Source organism: Aspergillus piperis (genome assembly GCF_003184755.1).
Source record: "Aspergillus piperis CBS 112811 unplaced genomic scaffold BO85scaffold_5, whole genome shotgun sequence".
NCBI classification, from domain to species: Eukaryota; Fungi; Ascomycota; class Eurotiomycetes; order Eurotiales; family Aspergillaceae; genus Aspergillus; species Aspergillus piperis.
The window spans coordinates 1675363-1687472 of NW_020291595.1; the positions used below are offsets into that span (position 1 = coordinate 1675363).

At 50.0% G+C, this 12110-nt stretch overlaps 3 protein-coding genes across 3 annotated transcripts; 1 reads left to right on the forward strand and 2 right to left on the reverse strand.

Moving 5' to 3' along the window:
- Window positions 1-230: 230 nt before the first annotated feature.
- BO85DRAFT_458023 (putative serine/threonine protein kinase) lies at window positions 231-4040 on the reverse strand (the record flags this gene model as incomplete). The annotated part of the gene is made up of 7 exons (XM_025661557.1): window positions 231-2078; window positions 2126-2295; window positions 2344-2458; window positions 2536-2991; window positions 3024-3823; window positions 3878-3948; window positions 3997-4040. The coding sequence occupies 7 exons, from the start codon at window positions 4038-4040 to the stop codon at window positions 231-233; spliced, it is 3504 nt and encodes a 1167-aa protein (XP_025517919.1).
- A 1702-nt stretch (window positions 4041-5742) lies between these two features.
- BO85DRAFT_367366 (aminotransferase-like domain-containing protein) lies at window positions 5743-7702 on the reverse strand (the record flags this gene model as incomplete). The annotated part of the gene is made up of 7 exons (XM_025655814.1): window positions 5743-5997; window positions 6055-6879; window positions 6939-7015; window positions 7073-7283; window positions 7341-7372; window positions 7423-7459; window positions 7541-7702. The coding sequence occupies 7 exons, from the start codon at window positions 7700-7702 to the stop codon at window positions 5743-5745; spliced, it is 1599 nt and encodes a 532-aa protein (XP_025517920.1).
- A 2078-nt stretch (window positions 7703-9780) lies between these two features.
- BO85DRAFT_256113 (amidohydrolase family protein) lies at window positions 9781-11040 on the forward strand. The gene has a single exon (XM_025654981.1). It carries the CDS (start codon window positions 9874-9876, stop codon window positions 10936-10938), a length of 1065 nt encoding a protein of 354 aa, XP_025517921.1. The 5' UTR covers window positions 9781-9873; the 3' UTR covers window positions 10939-11040.
- Window positions 11041-12110: the final 1070 nt, after the last annotated feature.

The window sequence follows — 12110 nt, forward strand, 5'->3', positions numbered from 1 at the left end:
GCTGAAGACTCATTACGACAGGCTGTCAAACTGACAGCATACATCAGATACTATGGTTTCCTTGTGACTGCAGAAATTCAATTTACATCATTTTGCTCAACCGTATCATCCAGCACGAACACCGAAATATGCCCAACAGCCCTCAACGACAAGTGCTTTTACCAGTCAGAAACCGTACGACGCCAGCAGTCCGAGATGTTCTTTTCTGAAACCAGCCAAAGACTAACCACCTACTCAGCCTCTGGTTTGACCTCCTCTTTCACCTCCGGACCAAGTTTGACTCTAGATAAAGCCTGTCCGGTGGAATTCAACGAGTCAATGAAGCTTTCTAACAGTCGATCCAACTCCCCAGCTATCGCGTGGTCGTTCGCACCAGCCATGAAGAGCTCAAGCTGAGGCAGAGGGAGCTCGGGGAACAGGATCGGCTCTCCATCGTCAGTAGTGAGCGAAGGAAAATTGGTCCGAGCCGTAGGCAAGGAGTCCGATACGGAGGAACTAGCAGACGGGACGAAGGGGAGGCTGAGGTCGATGCTTTTAGTGGGGATTGCGGTCGGGAAGGGTTCAGACAAAGAGGGATCGTCCGTGTTCTCAGAAGGCTTCTGCCACACGTCATCCGTCTCCTCTTCTTCATCTGGACCAGGGCCGTCCATAATGATGGACTGGTCGTAGTTAGGATACTTGAACGTATTCAGCAACTGGGGATATTCAAGACTTTTTGGGTCCGCGGGCGCCTGACTGGGTGGTGTGGAAGGTCGATCAAAGCGAAAGGGGTCATAGTCAGTCTCAGATCCATTGGACTCGCCGGATCGAGACGTAGATGGCCGGGAGTCCCCGGGCTCACCAATACTAGAGCGCCGGACTGTGGCTGAAGGCTGGCTCTCCACAATCGGTGCCTTCAGGGTATCATACTGGCTAGTATCCGTAAAGCTGTCGCTACTGGCGCCCCCATCATTTGCTGGAGCTGTCATGACGGGGAATGTCCATTCCATAGTTGCTCGTTTATCGGATGTGTCGGGCTCAGCCGGCTTCGTCTCTGGTTCTGGTGGGCTGGCTGGCTCAGCCTCCTCCGTTGGAGGTTGCATGAACACAGGAAACTTCCAGTCCATTGTAGGAGGACGAGGTCCAGTTTGGGGCTGGAACGTCATATCTTCGGAGCCCCGGTTGCTACTCACACCGCTGCTGGACGAACGCGAACGGCCTTCAACTGAGTTCCGGTGCTGACGCCCACTCGTCCGATTCGCTCGAATAGTATCCGCATCGGCAAGTTGAAATGGCTGGGCTGAGGTTGCTCCGGCAGCATAGTGTGAAGAATCAAAGGAGCCAATGTCAATATCAATAAATGTCGAGGTGACTGATGATCGATCGGTATCAGTGCGAAGCGGAAGATCCGACGTAGGGGCTTTTGGCTCGATTGGGACGAAGTCATTCTTGGTTTCATACTTGTAGCTTGGCTTGTCTTCATCGAAGAGGCCCTCCATCGCCGCAGCTCCCCGACGCACACGCTCGTCAAAGTTCGCTTTGTCCTCCGGCGTCATGTCCTTGTCCGATCCGTCCTCAGATGATTCATGATCCGAGCTAGGCACCGTGGTTGGACTAATTTGATCTTCCATCTCCGCCAGAGAGGCGGCCAGTTGGTCAAGATCAATAACTGAGAAGCGACGCTCAAAACCATCTGTCGTACTAAAGTTCCAGTCCTCTTCATAATCTTGTTTCTTGCCGGGGATTTCTGCTGCAGCAGCACCTCCAGGGTGGAAGAGAGAAATGCGTTGACCACCACGCTGTGACCATTGATAATAGATGCGGACCAGCTCGCTGAGGGACGCAGTAGGATATGCGTCCTCAGTATCAGCAACGTAAGGGTGTGTCAATATATCTGCCATACCGGGGCGAGTGACCGGGTTGGATTCCAGGGCAAATGAAACGATGCTCTTAAGACCGTCGCTATATTTATCGGTGTCCAGCTTCGGAGTGTTGCGAGTGATCTGTCTGCCGATCTGCATACGTTCGCGAAGATTTGAGTTAGGGGGATTGCCCGTGGCAAATTCAAACAGGGTACAACCGTAGGCCCAAACATCAATCTATAGCAGTCAGTATGAAAAAGTTTAATTGAAGGCGTAGATCTCACCTCACTACCGTACTTGTGGGCTTCACCGCGAGTCGCAAACATCTCGGGCGGCATCCAGTGTGGTGTCCCAATCCAAGTGGACCGCTTGTCCATCTGGGATTGAAGCACTCCGGCGACACCAAAGTCACAAATTTGCAGCCTTCCCTCCTCGTGGATCAAGATATTGGCAGCTTTAGATAGTCAGTCGCAAGCCCGGTAGCTTTAAGGTAGTTGCCTACCTTTAATATCTCTGTGGATGACGCCGGCATCATGAATGGCGCGTAACCCAGCAGCAAGCTCTCGAGCGATAGGGATGATAAACTTTTCCTCAAGCCGGTCGCCGGTCGCTCGCATCTGCAGTAGAATGACATTAGCACACAGATAGAAAATATGCTTACGAAGGCAGAGAATGGCAAAGAGAATGCACGCACCAAGGTTCTAACACTACCACCAGGGCAGTATTCGCAAACCAGCCATAGTTGGGAGTGGATGGAGATTGCCTCGATTAGTTCGTTGATGTTCCTCGCACCCGCGTCCTTGACCTGCTTCATCACCCTAATTTCGTGGATAAAGTCCTTGATTGACTCATCTCTGAAGTCACGAACAGTTTGATAGTCCACAGAATCAATATCCATCACCTTAATGGCAACGACCTTACTGGAGGGAAGCTGGTGGCCTTTGTAGACGCGTCCGTATGAGCCCTTTCCGATCAACTCCTCGAATTCATAAGGGGGTGTGTTTGTTTTGGCTCTGCGGCACATTTCTCGGACAGCAACACCCTGTTCGCGAGCAAGCTTTATGGCTTCGGCCTTATGCTTGGAGAGGGCAGCCACCGCCGGGTCCAAAAAGCGCGATCCACGTGAGGGATCCATGGTGGAATCGGAATGCTCTGAGGGTAGCGGATGATCTTGTAAGCCACTGGGGAATCAACAGGTTGTTGACAGATAGAAGGCTGGCGGGGCCGGATGAAAGTCTCGGGACTAGGATGATTCCCAGCGTCGTCCGAGGGTACAAAGGGGAGAGTAGGTTGGGCACCTGGAGACTCACAATCAAATGGTGGAAAACACTCAGTAGGAGAGATAGGCGTGATGGGAGGACCGAGAGGGTTTCCAGGGGAATGGAAATTCACCGGAGGAAATTGAGGTGGAGTATGGATGAAGGGTGGAGAGAGGGGGGAGGAAGGATCCCAGTAGTAGCCAGTGGGAGCTCCACAAACACCTTGTGCAAACGGTAAGACTTGAGCTCGACGATGTTCGTAGAAATTGGGGAAGTGGGTGGATAAGGGAGCAATGGTAAGGGGAGGCACGCTGATTAAGAACGGGTCAGCAAGGGTCAATCTCGATGGTGCCGGTCTTTCTTCTTCTTCCTTGGACCGTCCTGGCCAAAAGAGGTTCTGAAGAGCCGAACCAATCTTGGAGTCCGAGCCTCCAGTACGCGGCGAGTGTCTGTGGAAGTTACGACCAAAAGGGTAAGTGTGCGAACGGAAGAGTCGCCTTCGACGGAGAGAGTCGCCCGCCTTGGTGGCACGTGCTTCAACTGGAGATTGTTCGTCCGGTGTTTTCGAGGTCGCCTTCCTGCCGAAAAATGGCAGTCGTTCTCGCCTACTGCTGCCTGAGCGCTGGTGAGATCGGTAAACCGACTGCTCACTCGCGCTCTTCTTATGCAACAGGCCCCGTTGCCGACGGTTATTTCCGTCCTCGAACAGACCCTCTTTTGGGCCTATATAAGGATTAGCTCTTCACAAACTCGAGTCAGAATTGGACGGAAACTTACTGTTATGCCCGTCTAGGCCCGCTACGCTGCCTTGATCACCCCCCTGGCGATACTCCTGCCAGGCTTGGGGACTGCAAGTAGATCAGCATTTATAACCAAGCAATTAGGATAATGCAAACCCGTCGACGCGTTCACAGGGCTCAAATGAGCTTGAACCTGCCATTATCAGGGATTATGCAGAAAACGACGCGACTTTTGAGAGAGAAATAACGAGGAACGAGGAAATCGCCACGGACACGGCTCATCGACAAGTATGACGCGACACAGAAAGACAAGCAGAAGAAGCAAGTGGCAGAAGAAGAAGAAATAACAACAGACACGGGAAGTGACCGCCCAATTCACTAACTTACATCCAAGCTAAAAATGGGAGTATCCCAATATAGAACGGATCGGATGCTGCGAGAGGCCCTAGCCGAGCGTCCCGTGTCTCATTCACGGAGCAGGAGGGCGATTCTCACTGTTGGCTGATTTGCAGGAACCTATATAACCAGCCAGTGAACTACAAGGTGTTAGTTACATACTGAAACACATCATGCTGTTCCCGGGGACCTGTGATCCCAAGCACTGCGAAAGCTTACCCAGGATAGGCGCAAACTCACCTCAAATGCTGTGTTGCACTGAAGCCCAAAATGACGTGAATATAAGGCGGTGAGAGATGTAAAGAAGAAGAAGACGCTAGTTTAGCGCCAGGCAGAAACCAGTTCTCCAAGGTGCTAAGCAGCCGAGCTCCAGTGAATTCGAGATATTTGATATATGGTGAAGTACACAGGCCACGTGCTATACTCTGACCAACCAGATTCACCTTTCAGTACACCCAAGAAGTGACAATCTAAGATATTTGAAGATCTCTCTAAATTCACAGCCTTGAGTTCACCTGCACAATTCTGTTGCATGAACAGAGAAGCCAGATGCCAGATGCTGGAACAAATGGAATCTTCAAAGTGAAATAATCTGCATGCTGGTTAGCACTGCACCAGCTAGTATCTACAAAACAGAGCACACTATTCGAGCCAAGCAAAATGGAGACGGTGATCACGAATGGCTTCAGATACAGACACAAAATAGCCACTGAGCCCAGGACCCAGCTTGACTAGTTAGGCATCTTGCATCCTAACCGCCTCATACCCATCACGTGACATTAAGAAACCGACGCAAGGAATCGGACGAACAGCTGTCCAGCAAGCAATTCGACCACCAAAAAGACACAGAGCATAACTCTCTATTGCTATCTATAAAGAATCCCAAGACCACTCACCTACAACAAGCACCCAAGAATCCTATGACCAAGCCAGCTGGTCTACCACAACGCAACGAACAAGAAACCGGTCGTTCGTCAATGCAGGGGTAACGGGATCAGGGCAACGGCAAAACGGAAAGAGAAGAAAGTCTAAGGGGTATCAAGAGCTGGTTGGAATAATATCAATGATAGAAAACAAGATACATCGTCTCTCCTCTCTCGTTAGATAGTTATATCGACGATCTAAGGCAGTCGATGGAGGGTTTTGGGGCAAACGTCCGATTTAAGTTCCAGAGCGTTCGTTCGGGATAGTGTCACGCTGCTGGGTGGATCACCCGGCGGAATATTGTTTTCACGCGGTTCCGATGTCTTTGGTTTCTACCAATGTGATAGATAATAGCTGCGCAACGAAGGGAAATCATGGAATTAAGGATTTTAAAAAGACTGTTACTTATAAACATATTCTATACAGATTTACTTCATGATAATCTTTCATTTGAATAGGAACTATACTGCGACAAAATAAACAACCAATTTGTTTACTCTATAACCGATCTCACGCTAGAATTAGGATGGGGTTATCTACTTCTTTCGTATTTACATCTTCTTAAAAGAAGTCAACTGCTCTCTACAGACCGAACTGGACTCTCAGAGAATCACCGAACCGCCGAATCGCTTCAGTGATGCCCTCCGAGCTGGCAGCAGCAAACGTAGCACGGAAGAACATCTTCTCCTCGTTGACTCCAGATGCCTTGAACCAGCTGCCACGAGAGACAAGGACGCCGTTATCAATGGCAGCGAGGAACACTTCCTCTTCAATGGACTCACGAGTCTTGCCGGAAGCCAAGCCAGGGTGCTTCTTCCAATCGACCTCGATCCAGTGCTATCAGTGTGTTAGCTTATCATCTCACCAGGGAATTAGTAGTCATAGAGTACTTACAAACATGCCTGCTGCAGGGGGAATCCACTGAGCAATTTCGCGAGGTAGGTACTGTTCACAAGCATGCATCATCGTATCACGGCGGCCAGTGTACTGCATGCGCAGGTTGATCAGCCAGTCAATGTATCCAGGGTGACCCCAGTGCTCGTCGAGAAGCTTGTAGAAAATCAACTGAGAGATACCGCTAGGGTTCTGGGCCGAGGTCTCGCAGTTCCGGATGAATCGTTCCACAACCTGATCCGCAGCGACAATCCAGCCAGCACGAGATCCAGGAGAAAGGACCTTGGAGAATGACTCGATGCGAAGGACACGTCCGTCGACATCGAGGCTCAGGTAGGATGGCACAAGGGACTTAAGGAAGTCTTCGTGGGTCGCAGGGGGCGGGACGGGCTCGCTGTCAGCACCAGCGTAGGGCTGCATCTGCAAGAAGTAGTACGGCTCATCCTCCACGATGTACACGTCGTGCTTCTGGGCGACCTTGTACACAGCCTTACGCCGTTCCGCAGACTGAGTAGCACCCGTTGGGTTCTGACCAGTGGGGATGGTGTACAGCACGTAAGGCTTGGGACCACCCCGGGCGGCTTCATCCCAGTTACTCAGAACCTCATCAAGGGACTCGGGCAAAAGACCCTCCCCATCCATTCTGATCGGCGCCACCTTCAGTCCCAGCGGAAGCGCAGTCTCCTGGGCACTCGCAAAAGTGTACTCTTCCATCAAGATGTAGTCCCCGCGGTTGCAAAGCATGCGGAGGATCGTGTCCCACGCATACGTGCTACCTGCGGTCAAGCAGCATTGCCAATCGGCATAGGGAGGGTTGTGAATGAGCTAGTAGCGATTAGTCTATGTCACACATGTCAAAACTTGGTTGTATTGCCTCCACATACTTCGGTGTGTTCCGTCACGAACCTAAGCAACTGGGGAGTTCCCGAAGCCTGGCCATAGTTAAGGGCAACCTCCAAGTCTAATCATATGTTTAATTAGTATGCAACTTAACGCGCGGGGGCTGGAGGCAGCTAACCGAAAAGACTTTTTCCGGTGCGCACGTCACCCTTATTCGCGGTCAGAAGAGCACCGGAATTCTGAATGGCCTCCGGGGAGAAATCAGGGGCGTTGGGAACCTTGACGGAGAGCTGCTCAATGGGAAAATATTCCGGAGAGGGAAGGCCGCCACCCAGAGAGATCAATCCGGGGTTCTTCAGGTACCGCGCAGCACCCTTCAAGGTTGAACTCTAACAAAAAGCTTCAGTATCGATGTATACCGCAACGACGTGTATAAACGGACGAACCTTCCGGGACTTGGATTCGACGGAGAAAATATCTTGCGAGGAATTAGTGATTGGCCGACACAGAGGCAATCGGACGACTTACGATCCCAGCGTTTCGATTGAGGCTTGGTGAAGCAGTGCTGGACGAGAGAACAGTAAGGGTCAGTCGGTCTTTCGCCACAGAGTATAGCTGGGTTGATGGAGGCAAAAAAATAACATACAGGGCTCTTGAACATGTCACTGTTCGTAGCAGGAGCAACACCGGTGGGAACCTTTGCGCTCTTGGCTCTCAGGGCAGGGATGGCATCGACCGTCAATGGGCCGGTTGCGGCAACCGAGCCCACGTTGTTTGAGTCATTGTCCACAGCGACGGGAGGGCTCATTCTTGAGACAGGGGTCTGATTGCACGTAGTGAACTTGGGTGAATATGAAAGGCAATGAGGGTATGCACACAGTCCACACGAAAGTCAGTGTAGCAAGGTAGACGATTGAGAAAGAAATTCACAATGCAGGCGAACTGATGGCGAAACTGAGAGGGAGAATCGAGTCACGCAGGGGCGTCCGCTTTTTTCTCCGCTTAAGTGGGCGGACCGGTTCCGCCGGTAATGCATCATTGGGTCGATGGGGACCGGATTCATCCACGAGGCACGCAAAAAAGGGGCGCCATTGCTGATGAAAGGAAGGCAGAAGCAATCAGATGCCATGGAGGAGCTTCACCGCGTTTTCGTTATCTAATTTCGCTGTAGGATGCCGCAAACTGATGCGATGTGACGCTGTCGTTCACAGGGCGCGGCGGGCGGCGATAACGTAATTCGTATCCCCGATACAGTCTCCGTATGGTTGGGCCTGCAAAGGTACTAAAGGCAACTTCATTCTAACTGCTTCTCAAGCAAAGAGCCATTGGTCAGTACCAGATAGCTTGGTGGAACATCGAGTAATCGTTATTGTGATCCGACTTGGCCTGAAGAGAATGAGGGGAAAGCTCGAGCTGAAGCAAGGACCAACAACTGTTGCTGCCAGACAAACAGCAAGAATGCATGGAAATTAGATTACCGCTCGGGTGACAACCCCGCGCCTAGATAAGGCTATCGCCGGCATCGGACTTGCTTATCAACCCGATAAGATCTTGGTCTTGTCCCCGAATAGGCAATGGAAACGAACTATCACGACTTCTACTACTGCCTACCCACGAGTTAGTGACTAACCCGTGTACACGTCTGACCTGAAGAGATGGAGCCCCAACTCCTATTACTGGGTGTGACAGCCATGTCTGGTAAAGTTCAGAGGAGGTGATTCACGTGGTAAGCCTGCATTTGTTGGGTCTACCCCTCTTTTATGTGGTTTTGGCAGGAGAAAAGCATGAGTCTGTGCTCACCACCAATGAAGAATTACAGGAACACACTATTACTCTGCCGATGTTCCTTTCATTCTCAATGTCTCCTGAGCTTAAACAGAAGTCCCTCGAATGTACACAATCTGATGCAAACAGGACGCGGGTTTGTGTAGCTCTCTCTCCATCGGACCACCCACATACCACCCCGAAGGTTTACTGAGCAACGTATGTCCTCCGATTACACGATAACAGAATTCCGTATTTAGCTTGTTAATATACGAGCCTCGACAGTTGCGTCAGGAGGAGCTCTACCACCACAATCCCCATATTCCTCTCAGCGTGGGATACTCGGTAGGTGACGAATCCTGGAGCTGGCTCAAGCTGGCTCGAGGTAACTCTCATGACTACCTTCAACATAATCTTCAGGCTATACATCAGAGCATTTTACAACAGTCGTTACAGCTCTACCTGGAAAGAATGATCTAGCTCTTCGAAGTGACGTATCATGGGCTATTGCCATTCTAATTTTGGGGACTAACTCTGCTCCAATTTTCCCAGCTGGGGACAACGCCAGCTACTATCCCTTGGCCAATTCCAATACAGAAGAGGATGTACCATGATCACGCTGAGATCATCAAGATCTCTTGTTGTATTCCCCTCCCTGAAGCCATCACAAGCCACTTCCCATCATCCGACTCTAGCCGGGTGAGGCCACAGCCGCCACACCCAGGTCTAGATCAATGTCTCGTCAGCGATGAACTCGGATGAAATAAGTATGACAGGAAGCCCCCTCATGACATTTGCTATACATAACTCTCAACTGAGACCGACTCCAGACAACATTCAATGTTATAGGCGTTGAGGCCTTGGAACAGTTACCCGAAAGTCAAATTGGCATCTGGAATCAATACTCCTCTGAAACCCCTCTCCACCACCGCAATCAAGGTGAGTGCCGGCCATCTCGAACCCAATGCTACGGAGGGGAATGTTTGCGGGGAACCTTCTGTCACCGAACATCATATGGATATTTACCATGGGTTGAGCCGCGATGCAGCTAGTATATAAACCCCCTCAAAGACTCAACCAGTCGGACAGAGGATCATCTCAATCAAAGAGCATCATCTACTCTATACCTAATAACTTAATCTCTTTTGACTTTGAGACATATCTATTGCATCGCACTAGAAAACTTGAACAAGTTACCAAACCTAATAATTCAATATGCGTGGAAAAGTCGCTCTCGAAGAAGCCTTTGAGGTGAAGGGCATGGATGAGGAGATCGATGCCCAGGCAGCCCTCTACATCGCCCCCAAAGATGTTGAACGCTACAAGCGTCAAATCGTGTCTATCACGGACGAACGCTTGCAGCTGTCCGACCAGAACGGCATTGGATACACCATCCTCTCCCTGACCGTCCCGGGTATCCAGGGCATCACCGAAAAGGACAAGGCCGAGAAAAGGGCCCGCGATGTAAACAACTACATTCATGACCAGATCAAGGACCACCGTGACAGATTGGGAGCATTCGCAAATCTGTCAATGCATGATCCCCGACAGGCGGGACATGAACTTCGCCGCTGCGTGAAGGAGCTAGGCTTTCACGGAGCCTTGTTGAATGATGTTCAACATACCGGGGAAGGAGACGATGAGCAACCTCTGTTTTACGATCAGCCCGACTACGATGAGTTCTGGAGAGTGGCTGTGGAGTTGGACGTCCCAGTCTACCTCCATCCTGCCGCACCCTTGCGGGATACCCAACTCTATAAGCAGACCTACGAGGACCGCAAGTATCTCATCGGACCACCCCAGAGCTACTGCAACGGAGTTGCATTGCACCTGATGGGAATCATCGTCAACGGCGTGTTCGATAGGTTCCCCAACTTGAAGATGATCATCGGGCACATGGGCGAACGCATCCCATTTGATTTCTGGCGGATGGACCACTGGGTCAAGGGTGTGACACGGCCGCTGGCAGAGAAGAACGGAGATACTGTTTGCCAGAAGGAACCCCTCTACTACTTCAGGCGCAACATCTACATCACCACCAGTGGAAATTTCAGCACCCAGAATCTGCGCTACCTGTACGAGTGGCTCGGCGATGAGCGAATGATGTTCAGCGTTGACTTCCCTTACGAGCGAATGGAGCATGGCTGCCAGTGGTACGATGATGAGGAGGAGAAGATCAAGGAGGCACTGGGTGGCCGGGACGGATATCTTCGTGTTGGCAGGGACAACGCAAGAAGGTTGTTCAAGCTCAGCAAGTTCAAGGATTGTGATGTTGTTTAATGAACTCACTGCAACTGGGAAACGATCAATATTGAAAGGCGTTTATTTGCTTAACGGGGATATTGCTTTGACCTGAACCTGGTGGGAAACACAAAATGGATATTGTACTGCATGCTTTTTTTCACTAACCGAGATTGTTACACAATTTGTTATGTTACTTTCAATGAGGTGAATCTACTTGCTTTTTTCCGGAAACTGATTTCATCACTCATACACTTTGTTTGTTTCAGGAAGCCCAAGGCAAAACCACACTGAGCCAAGCTCAGCACTAGATGAAGAATAGCTCCCCGTAACACGACAACATACTGTATAGACCGGTATTATGTAAATTGAAGATCATTGACTTGTCCATGGACACGTAACTATCTAGATAAAGATAAGTAGCAATTTAGCAGCAATTAGGGAGTATTCTGGAGATCGCAGAACAAATCTCACTATATATAACTAAGGCCAGAAAGGCTCACCCCTCTCAGGCCCGCTTTTTTCAGAGAGATAAGGGATAGGTAAGGAGAATACATACCTTCAAAATATCTTAGGGCTGTGAAGTCGAGATACCTAATGCCTCTTGGCTATATAAGGCTAGCTACTTGTCAATCAAATCTGTCACAGTGGCCATGTCCGAGTGCGTAGGGATCAGTAGGATGGGTGATTACCACTGTATGTAACACCAGTTTTAACATATAAGTCCTACTGGGTTCGGAGTGTGCCCTGCCTATGCACAGTTACCGTAGCATAATCTCTTGTTTTCAGAGGCTCGACACATACTGCTGTCTTTGAAACTTTATCAGGTTGCTCCCTCATTATCAGGCGTAGTTTAGCCTATCATATGTGGAATATGGTATTCCGGTTGTCGTACCCACCGTTTGATAGAAACATGTGGTTATAAAGTTATATAATTCTCGCTTGCATCGAGCAGGTCAATCAAGCCTCTTCTATATAACCATCTACCCGACCAGGACCCGCATCTGTATTATATATATCTTTTCTATGTTTATCACCCTCTTTTCCATGCTAGCAATACTTGTCAGATAGTGTCAATATGATGAAGTATTGAGCGGCTTCAACACAGCTGTCCATAATCAATTTTAGCATAGCCATTTCAGCAAAGTGATAGAGAGATACTGAGCCATTTCTACAGTCTGGAAATAGCCGAGGATGGAGGAAGATAATCA

Bases quoted from the DNA above. Each gene is read 5' to 3' on its own strand.
- BO85DRAFT_256113 (XM_025654981.1), top strand. From the start codon at position 9,874: ATGCGTGGAAAAGTCGCTCTCGAAGAAGCCTTTGAGGTGAAGGGCATG.